Genomic DNA, 27,735 nt, shown 5'->3' with positions numbered 1-27,735 from the left:
TGGTGTTTGAGCTAAAAACGCTTCTTGCAACATTTTCAAATTTGTTTTTGATTGAACCGTTCTGAAAAGATGTTTGGATCGGTGTTGCATGTGAGTGGATGGCAGCACTTTACATCTCTGTCGCATCTACTTTTGTAAAGAGCCCCCACTTCCCCTGCCACCACAGCCCCGGCACAGTTCTTTGGAATAAACAAATTGTGTATACTTTTTCTAGTCTATGCTGGGAATATAATTGTACTATATTATTATGAGGTACAACTTACAAGCGGATTGGTGCCAGAAATAGCTCAAGATTTTTCTTATTATTATTATTAGGAAAAGTCTTGGCAACGGATTTTACTTACCAAATTCCATATTAATATTAAATGTAAAACATTCATTTAAAAAAATAATAATGTAAATTAAAGACGAAAATGGATAGAAAATTTTATTCTCTCTTAAAAAAATTTTATTTTTATTTTTTTTATAATAAAAAAAGCTTTGTCACTAAAACTCATGTAGCTTTCTATTCTTCTTAATTTTACTTGGATTTTTCTTTTCATTCCTTTAATTCAAGACTTTCAGAAAGTGTTAGATTCCGTGACCAAAATAGCTTAAAAAGTTCGGTGCATTATATGGTAGAAAGACTTTTAGACGTTTGATCATATTGTCGTCATTTTCATCCAACTACCTAGAATATGTTGGGGGACATATGTCGGTATCCAACAACAAATGTTAGGAGAAGCTAACTTCCAGTTGTTATCCACCATTGTTGTTGGTTGCAGCATGAAACTATACTTGAATCTTTGATTAAGATGGCATTTTGGTACAGCCCTCTCCTCCACCAGTACCCGATAAAGACGCAGTTTCGAGTGAAATGTTATCAAGCAAAAACACTTGTGTTGCAGAAGGAATTATGCTAAAAACTTGAGCAAATTGTACAAGTTTCGTCCCCATTTTTTCTGGAATAGAAGTTTTGTTACTAAGCATTTGTTGGAAGGAGGGAGGGAGGGAGGGACTCAAAACTCAGATGTCATCACCGTTGAGATACTGGTGAGGTGCCAATTGGGCCAAAGGCAAAATAAGGCTTTGAATAGAAAATAATTAGTTGGGGATGCTTAAACCAGAACCCTGAGTGTTTTTGGGCATATATCATTTGAGGTTTTATGTTGAGGGCAGGCATGCATTATTTTGAAGCTTCTCTCCCCCGAAATATGACACTGCGGATGTCTCTCTTTAGGACCACCTTCTAACAGAGACGACTTGTCAAAGCCCATATCACTCTGTACTTTGTGTTTTGATAGAATGAGTTTGGGTTCAAACTATCCCTTTTATTCATTTCATTTATTGTTGATGCAATAGATTGTTTATTATATTAGGTATAGTTTGTTTTCATAAATGAGATGATATAAGTTGAAATTAAAATTAAAAAGTTGAATAAAATATTATTAAAATATATTTTTTAATATTATTTTTGTTTTAAGATTTAAAAAAATTGAATTGTTTATTTTATTTTGTATAGAAATTTTAAAAAATTGTAATAATTAGATGGGATAAGTTGAGATAAACTGTGAAAGTAAACAATGCCTTAGTCTTTCTAGGCTGTTGCAATAGATTTTGGGTTTGAAAATTCTAGGAAAACGCTATTATATCTCTTAATTTATACCACTCACTTTATTCTTTGATATGACACTATAATAAAGTGTCACGTGACTTATTAAAAAAAATTTAAAAAGTATATATTCAAAATAAAATGACATTCCAAAATACAAAAATATAAAATCATATATTCCCTCTATCCTTTTATTTTGTGTTTGGGGATAAAATAAATTATATAAATCAGGGTATAGTAGCACTGTACATAGAGATAACATGTTGCCAACGGTAGAATTTATTGTTTCTTGCTAACGAGTTTTTTGTGGTAATGCATTCTCTCGTACTTGCATGAATATTTTTGCAAGTGTAATTAATTCCACAACAAGACAATTATGGGTTTTTTTTTTTCCCCTCTAAGCAAGCAAATATTTTATTAAGAAATGAAAAGCGAGATATATAAAAAAGGGGTGAGGTTTCTGAATAAATATCTCATTACAACAACCACGACTCTCAAGTGAGAAAGAAAACGGATTTCAAGACCAAAAATTTGGTCTCTACCCATACCTTGTAAAAGAGGGTACTGTCTTAAATGACGGTTTTTTTTTTTTTTTTTTACAGTTTGCATAATTGTACGAACTATGATGACACCGCTAAAGGTAGTGGATGCTGAAGGTGCACTGTAGTTTGTTGTTTTAAGATATTTCTTAAAAAGATCTGTATTCCCTTCCTCAAAACTCAGATGTCATCACCATAGAGATACTGGTGAGGTGCCAATTGGGCCAAAGGCAAAATAAGGCTTTGAATAGAAAATAATTAGTTGGGAATGCTTAAACCAGAACCGTGAGTGTTTTTGGGCATATATCATTTGAGGTTTTATGTTGAGGGCAGGCATGCATTATTTTGAAGCTTCTCTCCCCCAAAATATGACACTGCGGATGTCTCTCTTTAGGACCAGCTTCTAACGGAGACGACTTGTCAAAACCCATATCACTCTGTACTTTGTGTTTTGATCGAATGAATTTGGGTTCAAATGATCCCTTTTATTCATTTCATTTATTGTTGTTGCAGTAGATTGTTTATTGGAAAATTTTAATTATAAGCGATTGTGCGCACCCATCTAATATGATTGGTCAGAAAGTAGATTTTATTGAAAACAGTATTAATTTGAATTTAGAATATAAAGGCAACAACATTAATAAGCATATTAGTACGCAAACTTGCTTGTATATAGCAAAACTCTTGTTTATTATATTAGGTATAGTTTGTTTTCGTAAATTAGATGAGATAAGCTGAAATTAAAGTTAAAAAATTGAATAAAATATTGTTAAAATATATTTTTTAATATTATTTTTGTTTTGAGATTTAAAAAAGTTAAATTGTTTATTTTATTTTGTATAGAAATTTTAAAAAGTTGTAATAATTAGATGAGATAAGTTGAGATAAACTACGAAAGCAAACAATGCCTTAGTCTTTCTAGGTTGTTGCAATAGATTTTGGGTTTGAAAATTCTAGGAAAATGCTATTATGTCTCTTAATTTATACCACTCATTTTATTCTTTGATGTGACACTATAATAAGGTGTCACGTGACTTATTAAAAAAATTTAAAAAATATATATTCAAAATAAAATGACGTTCCAGAATACAAAAAGATGAAAACTAAAATCATATATTCCATTTATTCTTTTAAATTTGTGTTTGGGGACGAAATAAATTATATAAATAAGGGGTATAGTAGCACTGTACATAGAGATAACATGTTGCAACGGTAAAATTTATTGTTTCTTGCTAATGAGTTTTTTGTGGTAATGCTTGTACTTGCATGAATATTTTTACAAGTGAAATTAATTCCACAACAAGACAATTATGAGTTATTTTTTTCTCTCTCTAAGCAAGCAAATATTTTCTTAAGAAATAGAAGGCGAGAAACATAAAGAAGGGGTGAGGTTTCCATCAAACACCTCACTACAACAACCACGACGCTCAAGTGAAAAAGAAATCGGATTTCAAGATAAAAAACTTGGTGCCCACCCATGCCCTGTAAAAGAGCGCACCGTCTTAAATGATATTTTTTTACAATTCGCATAACTGTATGAACTATGATGATATCGTTAAAGGCGGTGGATGCTGAAGGTGCACTGCAGTTTATTGTTTTGAAATATTTCTTGAAGAGACCCGTATTCCCTTCCTTAAGACCATCAGTTAGGAAAAACGAAAATATAGTAGAGAGACCGGCATCAAATGCGCTAGACTGCAGCAGACCGTGTTTCTTCACGTTCGCTAGTGGCAATGGTTCCCACACGCTAGTGATTGTGAGGTGGGGTGGGTCAGATCTGAAAGACCTTGAGGTGAAGAATCTACCGTTGTGGCGCGCGTAACCATCAAACTCATTTTGTCAAGACAGTGCGTGGCAGCCAAGCATGGAACAAGCTGTGCATGAGCCTTAAGTGTAGGGATTTTCGTCGTGATTTTGCTTCATCCCGATAGATCAGTAGATGAGGAGTTGCCTGGTGGGGCGCATGCAAGCCATCAGTCACCGGAGTGTAGTAGATTTGGCCAAAATCGAGCCGGTGGAAATGAGGGACTAAAAGCACTAGTTGGAAAACTTATATACAACTGAAAAAGGAACGGATAGGAGAATCATTCTCCTCTCTAGTGGAAATATTGATTAGAGAGAATGAGAACTTTCTAAAAATAAGAGTAGGGGTGCTACCCGCCCCATAGGGGGCGGGGACACCCCTTCCCCGCATCTTGCCCCGCATGGGGCGGGGGGTGGGATTTTCACCCCCACCCTCCTTTCTTTTTCTTATTATTATTATTATTGTTACAAATAATAATAAAATCACATTATCCTATTCTTCTCCCTCTTTCGTCTCTTTCAATCTCCTTTCCTTTTCTTACTGTTTCCATTCATTCTCTCTCTTACTTTAATCGCATTTGAGACTTCAAGACCGGTTGTGGATGGGATTTAAGAATCTTTAGGTTGATTGTGAATGATTGAAGGTGAAATTTTCAAGTTAGATAGATCATTTTTTACATTTTTTTTTGTCATTGAGCAAGGTGCCCGGGGTGGCTGAGTGGTGATGGTACTAGCTCAACTCTCGTCAACGGGTATGAGCAGGTTGGGAGTATGGACGAGAGTGGAGGGCTACATATCCACCTTACCCAAGTGAAGATAGGCTACAAATACGTGGGCGGGTAGCCACCCTTCCTCACCTTGTTCACACTTGGGCAATGTTGATATGTTGTCCTTTGCTCTTGCCCATCCCCCCTGCCTTCCTTTACTTGTTGGCGGGTGTGTGGGCCGGCAACCTGGCACCACCATCACTCGACAACTCTATTAGCTATCTTGCGCATATCTCATGCACTGCTCAAGCTATGAGTGAGTTCCATGCTCCACCAAAACTCCACATTTTATACTATCATCGTATAAAACATCTTACTCTCTAGTCTCAATGCGGATAGATCTACTCATTCTCACTCTCTCCACCCTGATACTTTAGCCCTATGCATTGGTACACGTGCGTCTCACGTATCTATCTATTTAAATATGTTATCGTTTTTCTCAGCTAAAAACCCAGAACTATATCAAAGTCGCTATAACATACAACTCCGAATCGTCTTTGAACTACGGCTCGAGTCAATCGGTTTGGGTTGTGGGCATGGATCTGACCATTTATTTGGTCCATTGTGTGATTCGATTTATATTTTGCAAGAAAGAAGTTGTTGGGACGTGCCAGATCGACTTGTATTATATTATCATAGATCTGAACTCGAAGTAATGCATCCATGGATGATCAAAAGAGACCGTAGGAGAAAGTTGGAAGTAGAAGAGTAGAAAGAAACGAGTTGGCAGCAAGTCAATTTGTAAATGGAAACCAACCATTCCAAATTCTTTACCTAATTAAACAAATGATGCAAAAAATTCTTCACCTACTAATTTAATAAAATAAGCCAAAATCAACCTTAAATTATTAGAAAGTATTACTGATTGAAGACCACTTTATGATAAATTTTGTCTAAAAATTATTTATTCTTTGTCTGAAAATAGCTCCAAAGATTTCCCCACATATTATACAATTCAACCCCCACCCTCCACTCAAAACTCACTCACTCCACTGTCCAATTGTTTCTAACCAAGACCAGACTTCCCAACAAGCCCATCTCGTTTCCAATTGCTGCGTGTCTTGAAACGCGCCAAGTTCAAGAGTGAGTGACTTTAATTTCCTCACAGTCACAAAAGAGTATTTTATAGTCACTCTCCTATATTTTCTCGTTTTCTTATTTGTCCTCTCTCTCTCTCTCTCTCTCTCTCTCTACGCATACTGTCCCGACTCCCCCCTCCTCTCTCTCGCTCTCTCTAAAAATCCCAACTTTTCACTCCACAGTTCACACACGCAGAGACGTCCACACACAGAGAGGACAGTAAAACCCAAATAAGAAATACCCCGACCCAAACCCTAAATTCCCACTTCCTCCTCCATTTGGGGTTGTTCAAAACCCTAGCCTTTTCTCTTCTTAGCTAACTCTCACTTTGTACACTCCATGCCCATCTCAAATCTCTGTACCGAACCCTAGTCTCAGGCCTCAAAAAACCCATCTTCAACATGACACATTTGCCATCACTTCTCCATCATTCATTGCCATTTCAGGCTAGGTAAACTCCACCCACATTTCTGGGTACTCTATAAAGGCTTCAATTTTGATGCTTAATTTTCTATTTTCTCTTGTTGGGTTCTGATTTGGTGCATGTTGGTATAGCCGAGAGAGTTAAGCAATGGAAGGGGACGAGCATCGGGTTCTCGTGGCGTGTGTAATTTCGGGGACACTATTCACGGTTTTGGGTTCGGCTTCATTTTCCATACTCTGGGCTGTGAATTGGAGGCCTTGGAGGATTTATAGGTAATTTGATGTTTCAAGTTTTGGAACCTTTTCTGTATGTTTCCAAGTGAGGATTGGATTATAATTTAAGGTTGCATTATTAGACTGTTCTATATGGTTTGGTTTTCGATTAAGTATAGGTAGGCATAGTTTTATGCAAATTTGTCTTTAGCTTTAATGGGGTTCAAATGCTTAGTTGCCGAGACGCTAAAATGCGCAATTTGGTCCACTATCTGCCTCCCACCCTCCCTTACGCTTTTATTATCTTAAAAAATTCTTAATATAATTGGCAGAGTAGTCTTTACTCGTAAGAAATGGAAGATCATTCTTTGAGTCCCGTTTCTTGAAAAATTTACCGAGAAATAAAAGTTTAAAAACAAATTATGATATTTTAAATATCAAAATGACCTGAATGTGGAGAGTTTGTAGCATTTATTATTGTTTATTACTTACATGGGACTGCAATTGGTTTCCTTAAAGCTGTTTTTGAAATATGAATTTGATGATGCCTAAGCTGTGATTAACTTGATTTCTTACAAACTCGTTTTCCTGTTTCAATAGTCAAATAGTCATATCTGTGAGTCTGTGACCATAACCAGAGAATATAGTAGCAAGGGCATGGGTAACAGGGGAGGGAAATTGCAGCCCAAAGGAAAAGAAAACTGGGAATAGACAGTCGGAAACTACTTAAATTTTGACAAGAACGTAGATGTTAGGAATGCACTTAAAGAGTTCATGCTTGAGGCAAGTTTGAGAAGAGCCTTAATACTACTTTTATCACCCTTAAGGATTTACATCCCATAAATATAGTGGGTTGTGTTTATAAAATCACCTCCAAAGTTCTCGCTAATAGGTTGAAATTGGAGTTGGAGATGGTTATCTCTAGGACATAAAGTTCCTTCATTAGGGGGTGTCTGATTTTAGATTAAGTTCTTATTGTCAGTGAATGCATCGACATCAGAGTTTGATCAAGGGTCTTGGGAGCATAGTTTTAAATTTCGTATCGTACCGGCCGGTACGGCCGAAATTTTTCGTTTCGGCCGTCCGGCCGGTATAGGTAATATATATGTTCCGTACCGGCCAAAATACCGGCCGATACCGGTCGTTTCGGCCTAAATTTCGGCCTGTACCGGCCTATATTTCAGCCGGTACCGGCCGATATTTCGGCCTGTGTGTTTTTTTTTTTTTTCATTTGTTCAAACTATAAGTTTATTTTTTAACCCCAATTCAGACTAGATTATTTATAATTTATATATATATGTATTTATATATAATTTATTTATATATAGACTATCATTTTGGAATATAATTTTTATATATATTTATATATATAATTTATTCATATATCGACTATCCCGAAATATTATCTCGAAACGTTATCCCGAAACGGTACCGGTACCGAAATATTTCGTTCCAGTGCCTTGACCGGTACGACGTCCGGTACGGTATTCAAAACATTGCTTGGGAGTGATTTGCAAAGTAGATTTGCGATGGTGTGATTATGTTAACTAGGTCTTCTTATATATATGTAACACCCTAGCCCCACTGCCTAGAAAAAATACCCTAGTCCTGACATTGAGAGGAGTGATTCACCTAGAGTAGTAAATTGTAGAGGTGATTACAGGTGCTAAATCTCACATTTGCTACTTGCTAGGGGAAACTGGGTTTTTCATGAGTGATTTCAAGCAAGCTTCAAATTGACTTTCTTTTTAGGGTTATGGAACATATTTGACTAGCACTTTCTCTAAGTTGTTATATATGGTATCAAAACCACCTAGTAAATCCAGCCATGGAATACTAGAGCACTGATAATATGGCCCTAACAAAGAGTTAGGAGTTTAAGAGGAGTTTGTAACATCTTAGTTCTATATTGGGAAATGGAATAACTCAGAGTGGGTAAGTTATAAAAGTGGCCATGGGTGTTAAATCTCACATTGGCTGTGTTAGATGAATCTGGGCCTTATAAGTAATTCTAGGGAAGTTTCAAATTGACTAATACTTTTGGAGTTATAGTGTATAGGTGGTTAGCATTTTCTTTAGGTCATTACTGTATACGTTGAGTAGGTGTCTTTTCAAGGAGAAATGGTGTGTGTGGATTGCATACTATATCTATAAGGTGCGATTCTCTATATTGATAGATCGCACCTCTCTTGCTTCTTTAACAACTCTTAGGTGTTGAGACAAAGAGATCCTTTCTTGTTTTGGATAGCAAAAGCCTCTCATCTCATCCCATTCCATCTTATCTCAACATCCAAACACCACAAGCACAAACACTTTTCAATTTCAAATTTTTAACTTTTTCAGCTAATCATTACCTAATCATTACAACTTTACCAAACTTCCAAACAAAAAAAAAAAAAAATAATAATTCAACTTTTTTCAAATTCCAAAACAAAAATAATAGTAAAAAATAATATTATGATAATATTTAACTTTATAATATTTTTATTTAGCTTTTTCTCTCTTATTTCCCAAAACTCCATAAAACATTTCAACTAAACAGTTTCACTATTATTCACATATTATCTCATCTTGTCTCACTATCCAAACAAGGCCTTAATCTCTTCTTTTTGAGCATAATAATTCAATTGCTTCAAGGAGGAGGCTCTTATTAGGCTTTTCAATGGGGTTTAGGAGTAATGAAGTGACTTTCTAGAAAAAGGGAATAATGAGGAGTTTGTCAAGTTTCATTTGTGGATGATACCCAAATTGTTAATAAGGCTAAGTCGGAACATCTTTGCCATTTGTGCTGTCCACCATCTTGTTTGAAGTTGCTTCTAGGCTGAAAATAATCTAGGTAAAGTGTCTATCTCAACTGGAGTTGTGGTTGATATTGGAGGATTGGCCCATATCTATCTATGGGTCTACACTTTGGGGTGCCTTTAAAAAAAACCCATTTGGGATGACAATATCGAGAAGATAGAACATTGATTGGCTGGTTGGAAAGTGACTTAACTTATTCAAGGGTGGGCAGGTGGATCACGCTGATTATGAATACTCTCTAATTTGTCCACGTATGGTCTGTTTGCTTCCTCCATACCTTTTCCTGTAGCCTTTTGTCTTGAGTAACATCAATGTTATTCTTGTAGGGCAGAGCCAATGATGAGTTCATGTACCACCCAATCAAGTGGTTTAGAATTTGCACCCTGCTTTCTTCAGCTGGCATGGGGCCCTAAACTTGTTATTGCTTAACAAAGCTTTCTTGGGTAAATATTTATGGCATTGTGCTACGGAGAGTGAGGCTTTATGGAGATTAGTGGTAGAAGTCAAATGTGGTAGTATCTCGGGAGGATGGTGTTTAAATGATATCAGCAGCCTTTTGAGGTTGGGGTGTGGAAGAACATGAAGAGGGGATATGGGATTTGTCCCGTAGTGTTAGATTTAGGGCTTGTTTGGGAACACAAACCATCTTATCTCAAAATTTCTTTCCCAAACACTACTCAAATATAAACACTTTTCAATATTAAACCTTCAATTTTTTCATCTAATCATTACCTAATCATTTCAATTTTCCCAAACTTCCAAACAAAACACACAAAAAAATACAAAATTTTCAAATCTCAAAACAAAAATAATATTAAAAAACAATATTTTAGCAATATTTTAATTTTATAATATTTTTATTCAACTTTTTCTCTCTCATTTCCCAAAACCTAATAAAATATCTTAACTCAAATTATTTCACAACTATTCACAAACCATTTCACTACTGTTCACAGAATTCTAATCCCACCTCATTCCCTAAACATCCCTTTAATGTTGGTGGGATGTCAACTTAGATTTTGGTATGATATGTGTTGTGAGGGCTAGACGTCTGAAGACAGCTTTCTTGGAATCTTTTACCGTAAGGAGGATTTGGTAATAGAAAATTTTCAGATTTTTTAGGAGTGGCTCCCGTGGAAGTTACCTTTCTTCAATGAACACTAATTATTTGTACTCCATCAGGTAGATAGGAGTGGGAAAGATAAAATATGTTCAATTTGTTCTAGAAGACGGACCATCAAGTCAAACTGTGTGCTCTTCCCTTGAGTCGAGCCTTGTTCGCTTGGGAGAGACTTTGGAGGTAAGGCACCACCAATGGTGCATTCTTTGTCTAGATAGAACTTCAAGGAACATCTTAACGGTGGATAACTTGACTACTAGAGGAAAAGAAATAATCTAGTGAAGGACTTGTATTTATGTGAGTATTGTGGAGAGAGTGTGGATCCTTTGTTTATTCACTGTGAAGTGGCTAGGAGTTATGGTTATTGATATTCCTTACCTTTGTGCCGATCGTGTCAGGTCATGTCGGGTTGACCTGACATGAGTTGTTTAGAAAATGAAAAATGAAAAAAATTCACAAATATTTGATCATTTCGACTTTTATATATCGAGAGAAACGCTATATTATTAAAATTTGAGACAATATTTAAAACAGGAGCTATAGCAAAAGGCTACTCATTGACCAATGGGAGATGAAATATTTAGAAAGCAGAGAACTCACCAAAAGATGATTAGTGGGGTGTTTGCTGCTACATCCTGTTAGTCTTTGTTACAGAATGTTCCTGCAGATGTGAAAGATACTCTAGAATGTTGAGGAAGCTTTCTGGAAATTCTTTTGTACAATTAGGTATCATGTAACACGTTCTTGTTTGGTGAAGTCAATAATTACTCTATTTATCTTGATGGCCTGTAAATTTTCTGTATGATTATTGCTAGTAAGTGGTATGTTCCTTGCTGTTTACAGGAAGTGTATTGTATGCTGTTGATCCTTCCTTGCTTATCCTGTAATTAACCCAAAATGTGGGATACTCTGACTGTTTTTTCCTGGTTTCTCTTTCCAGTTGGATTTTTGCAAGAAAATGGCCAGATATCTTGAGAGGGCTGCACCTCCATTTACTTTGTGGTTTCTTGAATCTTTCTGCATGGATCGTTGTTGTTTCTCCAGTTGTGGTGCTTGTTGCATGGGGATGCTGGTTGATTGTAATACTGGGTCGAGATATAATTGGGCTGGCAGTGATAATGGCTGGTACTGCTCTTTTATTGGCATTCTACTCGATCATGCTTTGGTGGAGAACACAATGGCAAAGCTCAAGTATGTCTTGCTTTGACTTTTTTTTTTTGGAAAAAGTTTCTCCAATCTACTAATCCTTCTTTTTTCATGGTATACTAATTCTTTTTAGTCGGAAAACAAATGTCCCATGTTGGAGCTTGTCCTGAGTTATTAAATGTGGTTACAAAAATGAATATTTTTCTTCTGATGATTACAAAGATGAATGCTTGTTTCACCAGAGAAATGCCATTTTGTATGCGATTCCTATTTCCCAAAGTGACGTTTCTAGTTGCTTGCACTTGTATGAGATATAGATGTTGCTTTTGATATGATTTTTATTTTTGGCTTTGTTTGAATAACTTCTGAAGAAATGATAGTGTTAGTAGGTATCTTGAGCATTTAATGTTCATATTCTAGTTTGCCTGACTCTAGTATGTTCTCTTCCTTTATAAAAGGACAAATGTTTTGAGTACATGATAATGAGAAAAGCCATTGTGGAATCATCCTTCTCAAAGCTTTTTAAATATGATTGGATTCATTGGAATTTAATCCTTAGGTTTTCCAATAATGTGTGGTATGAAATCAGCCAGCCTCAGATGACATTTTTGAGTTTTACAGATTCACAGTGGGTTAGAGAAGGTGAACCATCTGGCTTAAGGTATTTAAAAAGAAGCATCTTTAGCTAATAGTTTATGGACTTTTTTTTCTTGAAGTGTTCAGGATTTGGTTCAAGGTCTCAAGGAGAGGTAGAGAAAGGAGATAAAGATGGATAGTAGAAAGGCTGAGAAAGATAGGTTTGAAAAGGAAGGCTCAGGAGGAAAAGGATGATTGGGAATTTTTTTTTTTTTGATCGGTAAACAAATTTATATTGTTCAAAAGAGTAGGCAAGAGCCCAAGTATACGGGACATATACAAGAGCAATGTGCTAGTTTAGTGAGAAAAAGGATGATTGGGAAATTGATATAGGGAATGCAGGTGGAGCAAACTATTGGGAAAAAGAGAACGAAAGAGTTATTTAAACTAGCAAAAAGATTATTTTGTGGTCTGTTGAAGATTTTATTCTGTTTATCATCGATCTAGCAAAAAGAATAAAAGTATATTCTGTTTGTCGTCAATGGGAGATTTTATTTATCTTATTGAATGGATTTGTTTCTATCTTGTTTCCATCGCATGTTTCCATTGCTGAAATTGTTTTGTGGATGCCATGTAGAAAGGAAAATGTGGGTGGGGGATTTTTTACTGTAGTATGTCTTATCTGTCTGCACACGCTCACACACACTCGTGCCCACACTCCTGCTACTTGCACACAGAACATATTCGAAATATATTTTATCCGTGTACTTGAAAAAGTTTCTTCCTCTTTACTTCAACAGAGGCTGTTGCCATTCTACTTCTTCTGGCTGTTGCCCTACTCTGTGCATACGAGCTTTGTGCCGTGTATGTTACCACCGGTTCAAGGGCATCTGAGCGATATTCACCTTCTGGTTTCTTCTTTGGTGTATCGGCAATTGCCTTAGCAATCAACATGCTCTTTATTTGCAGGATGGTATTTAATGGTAAATCTTGCAATTTTCTCATCATGATGCTTGTTTTCCATTCCTCTAATTATCATATGTAATTGTATGGAGGTATTTCACAATGCTTAAGGCATGAATCTTACTGATGCATCAACTTTAGTTGTTACTGGCCTGCTGTCTATTTTTTTGTTGGAACTATTTGCTCTATCAATGTGCAGGAAATGGCTTAGATGTGGATGAGTATGTTCGGAGGGCATACAAATTTGCTTATTCTGATTGTATAGAAGTGGGTCCTGTGGCTTGTTTACCCGAACCCCCAGACCCCAATGAATTGTATCCTCGGCAATCGAGTAGGCAAGTCGCTTGTATTTTTACTATATTTATTAAATTAGCAATCAAGGGTTCTTCAAATTTCTGCTGGCTTTTGGTTATTAGTAGGCTGGCGTGGTTTATTGAATTTTTATAGTTTAGATAAGTATACCTTTTGGTTCGCAACCGGCTTCATGATATGACACACAGAAAGTGTGAAGTTAGATAAAAAGGGTTAAAAAGGGTCCAAATAGGATTCGTATGGTAGAGAGTAGGTAGTTAATTGTCCTGTTGTGCCTTTTCTTCGCCTTCTAGGGAGGAAGGTTTTGGCGGATTCTAGATCAGATTGTATTTTAGATTTTAGTTGTTTTAATTCTTGGTCGAAAATTGTGGTGCATTGATATGTATATAATTTTGTTTTCAATATGTTCATGTTTTTGCATTGTTTTTTTTTATAGGGCTTCACATCTTGGAGTTCTCTACCTTGGCTCACTTATCGTGCTTCTTGTGTATTCCATTTTATATGGTGTGACAGCAAAGGACGCTCATTGGTTGGGAGCCATTACATCAGCGGCAGTTATCATTCTTGGTCTGTTTTTATTCACTCTGGCAATTTGTATGCCCCTCTTTGCCAATAACTTAGTATTATTATATGCTAGTTTATTCATTTTCAATTGTTGTCTTGTAGATTGGAATATGGGTGCATGCCTGTATGGGTTTAAGCTTCTTAGCAGTCGTGTTGTGGCACTATTTGTAGCTGGCACATCTCGGGTTTTTCTCATTTGCTTTGGGGTGCATTACTGGTTTGTTTTAGACTCTCTGATTGCAAGCATTGGCAATACAACTGGTTTTGGTCACTGTTGTCACCGACATATTTCTTTTCAGGTACTTGGGGCATTGTGTTAGTTATGCAGTTGTAGCATCTGTGCTTTTAGGGGCTGCTGTTTCTCGTCATTTATCAGTTACAAACCCGTTAGCTGCAAGGAGGGATGCCTTACAGAGCACAGTGATTCGTCTAAGAGAGGGATTTCGTAGAAAGGAACATAACAGCTCATCTAGCTCTTCTGAAGGTTGTGGCTCAAGCATGAAACGTAGCAGTAGTGTTGAAGTGGGTCACCTTGGTAATGTAATTGAAGCAAGTAGGGCTCAATGCACAGTTGATGGTGCTAACTGGAATAATGCTGTCCTGTGTCGAACTGCTAGTTCACAAGAGGGAATAAACAGTGATAAGAGCATAGATAGTGGAAGGCCAAGTTTAGCATTACATAGTAGCTCTTGTCGCTCTGTTGTTCAAGATCCTGAAGTAGGGACATCCTTTGTTGATAAACATGTTGAGCCCACTAGCTCCTTGATGGTTTGTTCTAGTAGTGGTCTTGAAAGCCAAGGCTGTGAGTCCAGTGCTTCAAATTCTGCGAATCAACAAATGCTAGATTTGAATTTAGCTCTTGCATTCCAAGAAAGGTTGAATGACCCTAGGATCACATCTCTGTTGAAAAAAAGGGCAAGACAAGGTGACCTAGAACTTACAAGTTTATTGCAAGATAAAGGATTGGATCCCAATTTTGCCATGATGTTGAAGGAGAAGAGCTTGGATCCAACTATTCTGGCATTGCTACAAAGGAGTAGTTTAGATGCAGATAGAGATCACCGTGACAACACTGATATCACCATCATTGACTCGAACAGTGTTGACAATGCTATGCCCAATCAAATTTCGTTGTCAGAAGAATTGAGGCTTCATGGCCTTGAAAAGTGGCTTCAATTGGTGAGGCTTGTATTGCATCACGTAGCTGGTACTCCAGAGCGAGCATGGGTTCTCTTTAGTTTTGTCTTCATCCTTGAAACGATCATTGTGGCAATTTTTCGTCCAAAGACAATTAAAATCATTAATGCATCACACCAACAGGTAAAAGAGAGAAAAATTGTTCTTTTTGGTGGCATCTTGATTGATACATAAATCACTCCTGTTTAATGCTGGGAACTAAATGGATTTATGTATGTTCAAGGTTGTTTGGTGCGGCCTTGTCCCTACTCATTTTGGTATTTCGTAAATTTTTGTGTTTGTAGTTTGAATTCGGCCTCGCGGTGTTGCTGCTTTCTCCAGTTGTCTGTTCAATCATGGCTTTCCTGCGTTCACTTCAAGCAGAAGAAATGGCCATGACATCAAAACCCCGCAAGGTAGAACTGCATATATTTAGTATGAGATATCTGAATTAGTTCAGTGGCTGATAGTACTATTACTTTCCGGTTTCTCTTTGGGCTGATTATTTGCTAAAATGATTTGCTTGGAGATGTAATTAAGATTTTTGTAATGGTCCTCTGATTTTAATTTTATGCAGTGTTGGCAGTATTTGAAGGTGAGATTATTATATGTATATATATGTTTTTTTTTTCCTGATAAGTAGATGGATATCTATTATTGTAATGAGATTGTAAAAAACAAACTGTTGTTGCAAGGATGCTTACTTGCATGTCTCTCAGGAAGAACAGTTTAGTATCTGTTGTTTGAAAATGCCTGTCTGGATGAAGGAATACACAAGGAGAGAAGGCTGCCATGAGCCTGCAAATTTTACATTTTTTTTAAAAATTTTTTCCTTCAAACCATTCTTTCCTATGAGATAAAAGCATCTTAAGAAAGGTTGGAGTTTATTCTATCTACAAGCTGAATTGAGTTTGTAAATATGGAAGTTCAGTTGCAATCTCCTTTATTAAATGGTCCATCACCATCATAAAAGCAATTATTACTTCTACCTAATATATAAAAAGCCATATGTAGTAATATGCATGGATTTAACTGCCGGAATTATCCTGAGTACTACTTCCCTTTTCATGAACTATTCTAATGGCATTATCAAGTGTTTTAACTCTGTCAATTGTGCCATGTTTCCACAGTATGGCTTTATAGCTTGGCTACTCAGCACTTGTGTTGGGCTGTTGCTTTCCTTTTTAAGGTATGGTCCTTGTGTTTCGATAGATCATTCTTATCGTTTTGGTGTTCTTCCTATTTTTATTTTCACTTATGCATAACCAAAATGATATCGTGATGTATACAACTGTTTTAGTTCAATTTGAATGGTTGATCGCATGTTAGTATACCTGGCATCCAAAAATTGACCACTCTTGTTTAAAGTAGCATATTAATTTTGTTATAGATATATACTTTTTATTAAAATATTGACTTATTGTAGACTAGTGGGTTCAATTCGTTTTCATGGGTTGTGCTTGTGTTGTGTCAGGTCATGAGTATTAGACTATATGGGTCAACTCGAATAGGACCCGTTTAATTAAATAGATCTGACCCTAAAACCCTAACATGACCCATATAAATAACGACGACACGACCCGCTTAACCTGTTTAATAATTCACTTTTATTGGGTTAATCTGGACAACACATTTAACCCGTTTCAACCCGCTTAACCCATTTCAACCGTTTTATATAAATTGGTTGAATTGGCCCGTATATTTTTTTTAACCCAATTAAATATAATTTCATATATAATACAAGGACAATTATATAAATAATTTACAATTACAATTGGATTCATGACAAAATATTTTATTATCAATATCCGAACCGATAATACATAAGAAAATTAATATCTTTTATAAAATAAAATTACATATTAACAAAAAAAATGTAATAGTTTAATATATCAAGTATAGTCAAATACCAATATTACTATTACATCTCAACAATAAAAAAGGCATATAAATCTAAACATTTTAAATAGTTTGTTATGCAGGTTGATTGTGGGTTTCGCGGGTTGACCCACAATCGACCCTTTTATTAGTCATGCCTTACCGGGTCAGCCCATCTTGACTCAAACCCATTTATATCAAACCCAAACTCGCTTATTTTGTGCCGTGTTCGTGTTGGGTTCACGGGTCGTGTCATATATTGCCACCCCCACTGTAGACATGGTTATAAATGTTTCAAAATGAATCCTCCATTTTCTTAGTTGTATTCCAAACTATAACTTTTCTGCAGCATTTATGGGTCTATTTTTCTTCAGTCAGCTTAATTGGTTATCTTACACACTCTTCAGCATTGATGAAACCATACCAATGATAAGTTTAAAGTTGCTTGCTTAACGTGCCTGTGGAGTGACCTCTTCAGTTGTTAGGATGTTACTTTGCATTGCGTCATTGGAAGACTGCACGTATTGCAGTGGAGTTCATTTCGTGCTGTATGTCTGACTTAGATGCAGCATATTTAATAAAAGGAAACTAGTGTGGTAAACACTATGATATTTAATAATACCTGTAGGTGTTGCTGATCGTATTGAAAAGTTCGTGTTGCGCTTTCATATAGGGAGGAATAAGCCAAGTTCCATCTTGTTAGTTGGGACAAGGTTCGTTCCCCAATATCTTGTGGAGGTTTGGGGGTTTGGAAGCTAAGGATCTTTAATAAGGCTTTGCTTGGGAAGTGGTTGTGGCCGTATCACCAGGAGGAGGAGAGGCATTGTGGAGAGTGGTTATTGACTCTTAAGTATGGGAGCAGTTGGGGGTTTGGTGTTCTATTGAAGTTAGGGGTGTGCATGGAGTGGGCTTGTGGAAAATATTAGAAATGGATGGGGAGGGTTTTCCAAAATTTTTAGATTTGAGGTTGGTGAGGGCTCTAGAGTTAGTTTTTGGCATGATGTTTGATGTGGCGATAGGGCTCTATGTTTGCATTCCTCACTCTTTCGGATTGCTCAAGATAAGGAGGCTTTGGTGGTGGATATGATGGATACCATAATCCTTTTCCTTGGAGGAGTGTTTGGAGGAATAAGGCACCTCTTTAGGCCTCTTTCTTTGTTTGGATAGCTTCTTTACGGAAGATTCTGACCATGGATAACTTAAGAAATAGATAAATCCTAGTAATTGACCGGTTTTGCATGTGTTTGAGAAGTGGAGAGACAATGGATCATTTGCTTTGTCATCGACTCATTGTGAGGTGGCTAGGGCTCTATGGATGATATAATTAGTAGTGGGGCTAGCATGGGTTATGCCTGGCAAAGTGGTTGATCTCCTTGCCAGCGGGAAAGGTCCAGACGGCATCCCGCAAATTGCTGCATTATGGAAGATGGTCCCCATGTCTACTGTGGTGCATTTGGAGGGAAAGGAATGATCGGAGCTTTGAATACAAAGAATGCTCATTGGATGATTTCAGATGTTTCTTCTCTGATTCACTAATGTCATCGGCAATTGCTATAGATTTCAACGGATTCAGCTTTCATGATTTTGTTGTATCTATTTCTAAGGCGTTTTCTCTTGTATATGTTCTGTATACTTGGGCTACGCCTATTTTCATTTCTATTAATAACATTTCTTCTACCTATAAAAAAAAGTGATGTTGCTCGTGAAGTCAAACTAAGTTAGAGAAGTGCATTTGGATCAGTGTGTACTGTGGATCAAAACAATACTAAATGGAAGGAGTTGCTTGGGGGCTACAGGTGTAGGCTTTAACTTGTAGCATATGATTTTAGCAAAGTAGATTCGTATTTCCATGGAACAATATGGTGAATCAAAAAATTTCATTGGTTAGGTTTGATTAAGATCAAGTCAAAGGCACTATACCGGTGGAGCAAGGTTAAAAGATAGGTTAGGTTAGTGAGGAAAGACAAGTCTGTAATTTTCTTTTTGTGGCTTTAGGTTGAGCAGGATGTGTAAAAGGTATCATTTAGTTAATATATGTGTCTGGAACAGGCGTACTACACCTTAGTTTTGTATCTAACACTTTTTTAGTTCGTGTTGTGCCATTCCAAGGTACCGCTCTGAAAGTAACTCTTATGCTACCTTTTCCCTCCCAAGTAGATGTTAGGGAAAAATGTTGCCTTGGTTCTGTTTGATTAAATGTTCTATTGATCCGTCTTTTTGTTCATGGGTCAAGTAACAGCCATGAGCGTGTAGACGTGTGGTGGGGCCCCGGGGAAAAAGAAAAAAAACTACTACAGATAATAGTAAAACAAAGATGTGGAAACTGGAAAGCCTCTGAATTTGTCCATAAATGAATAAAAGGAACTCCTGATCAATTTCCGTTTGTGATTCTAATACCTGCTTTCCTACTGCTTCTTGAACCAGATGAGAGTTCTGACTGCCTAATCACCCCCATAGTCCTAGCCACATAGTAGTGTTGTTAGTTGATGGCCAATTTATACTGGTTACTGTGAAGATCATTTCTTTGTTCAGGTTGAGAGCACTGAGTCATTTGAAGCTGGATTTCAATGTTGTGGAACTTAACCAGTAAATTATAATGATATGTTGGTTTCACTCAGATCTTAGAAATCAGATAGAAAGCGATAGCACATGTTTATTAAGGAAGTCTTTTTAATTGATCTCTTTTATGTCCTCCTTATATACATGTATCAAATTGACAAGTAATTTGATCTTTTACCATCAGCTCAAATAACTTTGGTTCCTCTTAATTTTTTGATGTGGCTGTTGCATTAGCTGAACACTCTGTTATCCCTTAATATGTGTGTTTGTTTTGCAGCAAATCATCAGTACTTCTTGGATTGTCTTTGACTGTTCCACTTATGATTGCTTGCCTTTCTGTTGCCTATCCCATATGGATCCGTAATGGCTACCAGTTCTGGGTTCCTCGAGTACAATGTGCTGGTAACACTGGAAATCATCATATGCCTGGGACAAAGGAGGTTTGATCTTTGTCTCTTACCCTCCCTGCATTAGTGTAACCAAACAACTATATTTAAAACATACAGTGATTTACACTAGATGTTGGTTTTTGATTTAGGATAAAATATCGTGCACACAGATGTGGATTGTGGCTTACTGGTTGCATCTTACTATGTTGGGTTATTCATCAGTTGGAGAGTTTGGTGTTGGCTATACTTGTATTATTAGAACTACCTTTGATTCTGCCATTTAATATTAACTTAGGCACAGAGCAAATGTGCAAATTGTTTTATAGAATACAACAGATTGTAGAAACTGTGAGTGCCGTGAATGGACGATTGAGGAGCTCTAGACTTTCTTTTTCAATGCTTTCCTTCTTTGGACAGCTTCTGTAGACTTTAATGGGCTCAATTTACATGATTTTGTATCATTTTCTTTTTCCAGATGAGTCTCTCTTATGTATCTTCTGTTTACTTGGAGTGGGCCTTTTGAGATTTTTAACGAAATTTTATAGCTTTAAAATGTGTGGCTGATGTAGATTTGATTAGTTTGGTATGTGTTTTCTATTTCACTATTTTGTTTTAACTTTTCTTCCTCTCTTTATGGTTTTTGAGATTTCTCCTTGCTTCATTTTTCTTTCTCCGTTATCTTATGCGAGTGCTGTCGTAGAATCTTTGTTCAGATTGGATTAGCTGTAATTATCCAAAGATCCTTGTAACAATTTCTAGCTCTTAATTTGGTATACTCATATGTATACCTCCGGTGTACTTGGAATATGCCTATCTTTATCAATATAATTGCTTATTACCTATCAAAAAAAAAATTATCCAAAGAAGCAAATCATGGTTTTCGTAACTTTTAAGGTGGTTGTAGTTTTTCTTCTTGATAAATAAGTCAATACTTTATGAATAATCAAAGAGTGTTATCCATGTTCTTAGGGAGTATACAAGATAAGGTGCTTGTAAGTTGGAAGTATATTGCCAGAGGGATCCATCATTAAAAATTTTTCTCTTTCAGGGTGTTGTTCTTGTCATTTGCATATCAGTATTTGCTGGATCGGTATTAGCTCTTGGTGCAATAGTATCTGCAAAGCCGTTAGATGATTTAAAATATAAGGGATGGACTGATGAGCATAAAAGCTTAGGCTCTCCTTATGCATCATCGGTGTACCTTGGCTGGGCAATGGCATCTGCAATTGCCTTGGTAGTTACTGGTGTACTACCAATTATTTCATGGTTTGCAACATATCGGTTTTCTCTTTCTTCTGCCATCTGTGTTGGGATATTCTCAGGTAGTTTATCTAAATTTGCTTTGGTTTTGATTCCATGTGAACTCCATTGAGTTGGAATGACGTGTTAATTCATCATATTCTTTGCCTCTGCAATTTCTTTCCAGTTGTTCTCGTGGCATTTTGCGGTGCATCCTATTTAGAAGTGGTTAAATCTAGGGATGACCAGGTTCCAACAAAGACTGATTTCCTGGCTGCTTTCCTTCCTCTAGTCTGTATTCCAGCTATACTATCACTTTGCTCTGGTTTGCATAAATGGTGAGTAACTCATATGATAATAGTTTAGTAACTTAGCTCTACTGTTCGACTTTAACAAGCAGTGTTCGGGCATTTTCAATAATTTGTGCTCATTAGGGTAGTAGCTGCTTGTTCATGTTCTGATGTGATATGGAATATATTTGCAGGAAAGATGATGATTGGAGTCTTTCTCGTGGTGTATATGTATTTGTTAGCTTTGGTCTTCTCCTCCTGCTTGGTGCAATATCAGCTGTTATTGTTGTTGTTAAACCTTGGACTGTGAGGATCCTTTGGTGTTTGCAGTTCATTTTAGCTTTAAGTTGTAGTGAGCCTGTCTAACTTGGTTCTTTTTCTTAATGCAAAACAGATCGGTGTGGCATTTCTTTTGGTTCTTCTCATGATTGTACTAGCTATTGGTGCCATCCACCACTGGGCTTCAAACAATTTTTATTTGACCAGGACACAGACGTTCTTTGTTTGCTTCCTTGCTTTTCTTTTGGCGTTGGCAGCATTTCTTGTTGGATGGTTTGAAGGTGAAAAATGGAATTCACAACCACCCTATACGATTTTCCTAGCCTCATATCTTCATAGTTCTTAAGAAAAAGGCATCATAATGCTTCTTATGACATTAACTTTTTTCACCTTTGCCGTTCAGATAAACCATTTGTTGGAGCATCTGTTGGTTATTTTTCGTTTCTGTTTCTTCTTGCTGGAAGAGCATTGACTGTAAGTTATATCGGTCTATCCCTATTCAATGTTGCAAATATTTTTGTTTGTATGTGATCTTGTCTTATTTCTAGTTATCCTCCTCATCTTCATTTGCATAAGATTATAACCCTTTTTCTGCAGGTTCTTCTTTCACCCCCAATTGTAGTTTATTCTCCAAGAGTACTGCCTGTATACGTCTACGATGCTCACGCAGATTGCGGAAAGAATGTCAGGTTTGTCAAATGTCCTATTTATTCTTTTATTTCTGTTAGCATATTTCCAACTTGTAACTTTGCTCTACTTTTTCTTTTAACATGTCATGTACCATGTTTCTGGATAGAGTAATGCTAATTATTCACATCTGTATATGTCAAATCAATTTCTTGACAGTGCTGCATTTCTCGTACTTTATGCAATTGCTTTGGCAACTGAGGGCTGGGGAGTTGTTGCCAGTTTGAAAATCTATCCACCGTTTGCTGGTGCTGCTGTGTCAGCGATTACTCTTGTTGTAGCCTTTGGATTTGCTGTCTCTCGTCCATGCCTTACTCTCAAGGTTTTTGCATTAACAACCAATTTGTTGAAGTTTGTCATTGCTTCAACTTGTAGTTTATTCATACTATGATAGCATCAAAGATGTTTTTGAGATTGTTATATAAAGGAAAAAACATTGCGTGAACTGTCTTGCATCTTTCTTCGTAGTTTTGCTTCCTTCTAAGATGTTATTTATTTTGATCTCTAGATGATGGAAGATGGCGTGCACTTTCTCAGCAAGGATACTGTTGTTCAAGCAATTGCTCGATCTGCAACAAAGGTAAGTTTTATTTTGTTACAGATTGACATTTGAACATTATCCCTAGATGAACTTTTCAATTCAACTTTAGCGAGCTTGATTTCCACAAACTTTTTGTTTTTTTATATGGTAAGTATTGTATTATTACTAACTTGTCAAAAAAAGTATTTTGTTGTTGCTGGATTTGGTGATCCACACTACTGTTCCTATTTGGCACTGTGTGTGTATGTTTGTTTGAACTACAGAACACATTCATACTTACGTAAACAATTTTATCTGTTTATTTCAAGGTCAAGTCTTTTCGTTAGTCTTTTATAGATTATATAATCAAATTTGTGACAATGGTGTTTTACTCGGTCTTTGTTCTTTTCCTTAATTCTATTTGTTTCATTAATGTGTTCTGCTTGGTGTTGGTAGCTATATTCAGAAGATGGTGGGAGTGGTGTCTAATTTAGCATTTATGTATGATTAATTGTTTGATGCAACTTTAATTGGCTGTGGACTATTACAAAAGGTAGTCATAGATAAGAAGTCTTTGTCCTTGCTGTGCGATGTGACTTCTTCCATGGGTTTTGCTTCTGGATCCGTGTAATTTAAACTACTGTTGGAATTAAAATCTGTCAATATGGTGGTAGAATGGTCTAGCTCTGATCTGTTGGTGCCCACTACCATTGATGCTACCTTTATGGTGCTTGGCGGCAAAGAAAGCAGCACCGTTTTGTCAGTTATGATCCCCTTTTCTAGGCTTGTTCCCTTGGGTGGTTCTTGGTGCTGAGAATGAACCCTGATTGGCCTATTGGCAAGGGAGGAGGACGAATCCCCTTGCCAGAAGGCTTCCCTTCTCCCTTACCACCATCATGTGAGAAGTTAGTGGAGGATAAAACCAAATGGGATAAGGGTGAGGAGGTGATAACTTTTGAAGTGGTTGAGGTTGGCGGCATTGGCATGAGTAGGTCTGGTGATTCGATTCCCTTGATTTATTGCCCTCAGAATGATAATGTGGTTTGTACAGGTTTGAAATCATTGGACCGGGTGCTACAAAAGGTGAAGGAAATTCAACCTTGTGTGAAGTTATCATGTGGGGGTTTTGAAGAGCAGTTCGAGGCTTTACACATTTCCATAAGAGTGGGCATTTTCATAGGAGGTTAGCACATAGAGAACTAACACAGCTAGCTTGGTCTATGAATTATGACTCACGGGGCCCAAGTTCGAGCCGTGGCCAAGCGATAGGGAGGGCGTTGTTGGGTTCTTTATGAAGCCGAAGCTGGTAACTTGGAGTGTTTGGGAGTTGAGTGAGGTCAAGAAGCGCCTTAGAATTAAGAAGTTACCTCATCAATGGAAGGTAGATGTTGTTTTGTAATGCCCCAATGGAAGATCCAAACCACATGGCCTATATTCCAAATGGGCTAGTCAATGATACAATTGGAGCTCCATTGAAACATTATAAAGAGCAAGAATTTCTCCTTCCCAAACAATGTGAGATCCCATACACCACCTACCCTTATCCTTATCATATGGGGTATCACATGTTTGTTTGCTGGAAACAAATGGAATTTGTCACTAGAAGCATTGTTTGAAAGCTTGTGTGGGTGCCATCATGTGGGAAGGATTTATTAGCCTTCAAGGGGTGTCCTATGGAGTTTTGCTATTGTGGGATGGTGGTGGATAAATTGGCAGTGTGAGTACATGGAGGCTTGTTCTTTTAGAAATGTAGAAGATGATTTCTCTTGGGGGTTTGTAAATGCTTGGTTGCATAACTTCGATAGTGATAGAAGATATTTCCAGGAAGGGCTGATTGGTTGTTGTACTTGGTGGGAACTACCATGGTCCATTGGTGGGGATTTCAATGTCACTCAGCTTCCAAGTGACATGGGGCGAATCTCATTTTTGGTCAACTATTTGGATTTCTTAGAATTCGTCTTTGAGCAGTATCTCCTCATGGATATTCCCCTTGTTGGATACTATTACATGTTAGATTCCTTGTATCCCTAGAATGAGAAACATATTGTCAGATCTGTGCGAAAATTTGGGGTTGCAATTTGTGTTCATGGGTCGTGTTCGTGTCATGAGTGTTCAACTTTATGGGTTAACCTGAACGCAACCCATTTAATTAAATGGGTTAGTTCTTTAAACCCTAACATGACCTATATAAGTAAGGGGTGACACAACATGCTTGGGTAATGAAGCATGATCAATAATGAAGCATTTGAGCAGTTTGCTTGGAGGCCCAAGCTTGGATTAGTACTTCAGTCGGTAGAGCAAGAGATGGCCACGTGGCTTGAGAGGTCATTTGAAGAGTGTTCTTCTCAAACTGGTAAAAAGTATGATCATTAATGAAGCATCATGTTCGGATGGTGTTACCATTACTTTCTTTCAACCTTGGATGACGTGATGAAAGAAGAAATTATGAGGGTATTCCATGATTTTCATACGAACAGCAGTTGAAAAAAAACCTTCATTCAACTTTCATAGCCTATGTTCCTTAAAAAGCTGGGGCAGCGGATAAAATTCTCCCTTTGGGAGCCTCTTTTGAGGCCAAGCTTATTTGGAATGGTGTGATTGAGAAGTTTGAGCACCAATTGGTTAGTTGAAAAAAGATGTGTATTTGTCTAAAGGTGGTAGATCACCTTGATCAAGAATATCCTCTATTGTGTACATATTTCTTGTCCTTGTTTCCTTCCCACCACCATAGCCAATCAAGTAGATAAGCTACAACGAGACTTCTTTTATGGAGCGAGATAGCTGAAGAGTTCAATTTCACTGAATAAACTGGGCCAAGGTGCGCTCTCCGATTTCTAGGAGTGCTTTAGAAGTTCATAACTTGATCCTATTTAATCGTGCTCTTTTTAGGGAAGTTGGTTTGGTGTTACCAATATGAGAAAACTGCAAGGAGATGATGTAGGAAGCTGTAGTTGATTCTAAATTTGGTCGTGCTTAGGATGGGTAAAGTTCAAATGAGGTATATGGGCATAATGGGGTGGGTTAGGGGAAACTATTAGAAGAGGATGGAGGATTTTTATAGACATACATAGGAGTGTAAATCGGTCTGGTCCAGTCAGGGCGGTCAGTTGGGGGTTTTCTCGGGCCGGACCAGTAGTTATAGGTCCGGCCCACTTATTTTGTTATTTTCTTTCATCTTTTTTGCAAATAAATTAAGAAAAGAAAATTATTAAAATTAAAATTAAGTGAATTATTAATGTGGATTATGTAGCTAACTTGTTAAAAAAATATTTAACTATAATTATATTTATGATGTTGATAGTTACCACTTCCTAACTTAGACTTTGCTCTTTAGTATGCTTAATTATTAATAATGTCATACATTTTATATATGGTTAATGAATATCAAATAATTTCATTGTACATAGATTATTCATGCTTGCTTGCAACTTAGGTGTTAAAAAAACAATTACCTAATTACTTTAATTAAGTGTAAATAGTAGATTATGTATGAATATATGATGTATTAACTATTTACAGATAATGAGATAAATTATCACATGATTTGTGATTTATTATTAATTGATAGCATATATTATTTTATATTTTATATGGTCAATAATAATAAATTAGATGAAAATTACATCATTAACTTATATAATTACTATATAAAAATAATATATTAAATTATGAAAATATTTTAAGTATGTATATATAGTTCGGTCCGGTCCAGTCCAGTCCAAAATTTATAGACCCCAGGACTGGACTGAATTTCTTCGGTCCACAATTTGTGGGACCGAAACCGGACTGGACAAAATTTTGGTCCGGTCGGTTTTTCCGGTCCGGACCAAAAGCTGTACACCCCTAGACATACTAGACTTGAGGTGGGTGATGGATCTAGGACTAGATTCTGGCATGACTTATGGTCTGTTGGCAGGTCTATCAAGGAACCTTTCCTATGGTGTATAGACTATAGTATTGCGTGTGTCTAAGAATTCAATGGCTTATTTATAATAGTTCTCTTGTGGCTCACCTTTGTGGAATGCATGACCTCGGAGAGGTCGAATTTCTAAATTTTCTCTCGTGCATATAGAATGTCCATTGTGCACCTGGTAACATATAAAGTTGATCACGGAGTTTGCCAATCTCTTGTACCTTACTAGAGAATGTATTGGAGGAGCATATAAGATTATTTGGGCTCTTAGGAAACGTCGATTCATTGTCATCGAGTGGTGTTGCATGTGCAAAAAGAGTGGGGAGTCGATGGATCATTTATTACTTCACTGTGAAATTGCCACGATCTTGTGGAATGACTTCTTCACTAGGGTGATCAATCTATTAGCTTCTTGGAGAGGCCTTCGGGGTAACTCTCATATGGCAGCAATATGAAAGATGGTCCCAATATGCTTATGGTGGTGCTTTTGGAGGGAAAAGAACGACAGAAGCTTCGAAGATTGAGAGCGATCAATGGAAGAGCTTAGGACCTTTTTTTCAATACTTTATTCCACTGGTCAATTTTAATTGCTTTTAGTGGAATGAGTTTCCATGAATTCCTTGTATCATTGAACTAGCACGCCCAAGCGATGCTCTTGTATGTCCCGTATACTTGGGTTTCTGCCTATTCTTATGATCAATAAAGTTGTGTACTGAAAAAAAAAGATTCGTTGGGCCCTTTCCAAGAAAAGTTAGTTCACGGTTCAATCTTTGCATGAGGTCCTTATACCTCAAGATGGTAAATCCTTCCCTTGAAGGGTTATTTGGTGGTCTGAGGTGCCTCTGGTAACTTCTTATTTATTTATTTTTACTTAGGTGGTTCTATTTGTCTAGTGCTGTAAATTTT

General features: G+C 36.9%; 1 protein-coding gene across 2 annotated transcripts in view; it reads left to right on the top strand.

The window, feature by feature from the left end:
* The first annotated feature begins 5,911 nt into the window (after nt 1–5,911).
* LOC121239900 (calpain-type cysteine protease DEK1-like) overlaps nt 5,912–27,735 on the top strand; it is a 29,355-nt gene continuing 7,531 nt past the window's right edge. For both annotated transcript variants that reach the window (XM_041137264.1, XM_041137265.1), the window contains exons 1-19: nt 5,912–6,231; nt 6,336–6,476; nt 11,279–11,529; nt 12,861–13,043; nt 13,223–13,358; nt 13,772–13,902; nt 14,002–14,116; nt 14,199–15,219; nt 15,381–15,491; nt 16,206–16,264; nt 19,790–19,952; nt 20,950–21,223; nt 21,328–21,478; nt 21,625–21,736; nt 21,825–21,990; nt 22,113–22,183; nt 22,307–22,398; nt 22,556–22,718; nt 22,905–22,976. In XM_041137264.1, the coding sequence (XP_040993198.1) occupies nt 6,352–6,476; nt 11,279–11,529; nt 12,861–13,043; nt 13,223–13,358; nt 13,772–13,902; nt 14,002–14,116; nt 14,199–15,219; nt 15,381–15,491; nt 16,206–16,264; nt 19,790–19,952; nt 20,950–21,223; nt 21,328–21,478; nt 21,625–21,736; nt 21,825–21,990; nt 22,113–22,183; nt 22,307–22,398; nt 22,556–22,718; nt 22,905–22,976 (3,396 nt within the window). In that variant the 5' untranslated portion in view covers nt 5,912–6,231; nt 6,336–6,351. The remainder of the gene's footprint in view (nt 6,232–6,335; nt 6,477–11,278; nt 11,530–12,860; nt 13,044–13,222; nt 13,359–13,771; nt 13,903–14,001; nt 14,117–14,198; nt 15,220–15,380; nt 15,492–16,205; nt 16,265–19,789; nt 19,953–20,949; nt 21,224–21,327; nt 21,479–21,624; nt 21,737–21,824; nt 21,991–22,112; nt 22,184–22,306; nt 22,399–22,555; nt 22,719–22,904; nt 22,977–27,735) is intronic.

This window comes from Juglans microcarpa x Juglans regia, chromosome 7D (assembly GCF_004785595.1).
Source record: "Juglans microcarpa x Juglans regia isolate MS1-56 chromosome 7D, Jm3101_v1.0, whole genome shotgun sequence".
Taxonomy (NCBI): domain Eukaryota; kingdom Viridiplantae; phylum Streptophyta; class Magnoliopsida; order Fagales; family Juglandaceae; genus Juglans; species Juglans microcarpa x Juglans regia.
Note: the sequence above shows the minus strand (reverse complement) of the source record. Positions and strands in the feature narration are given on the sequence as shown.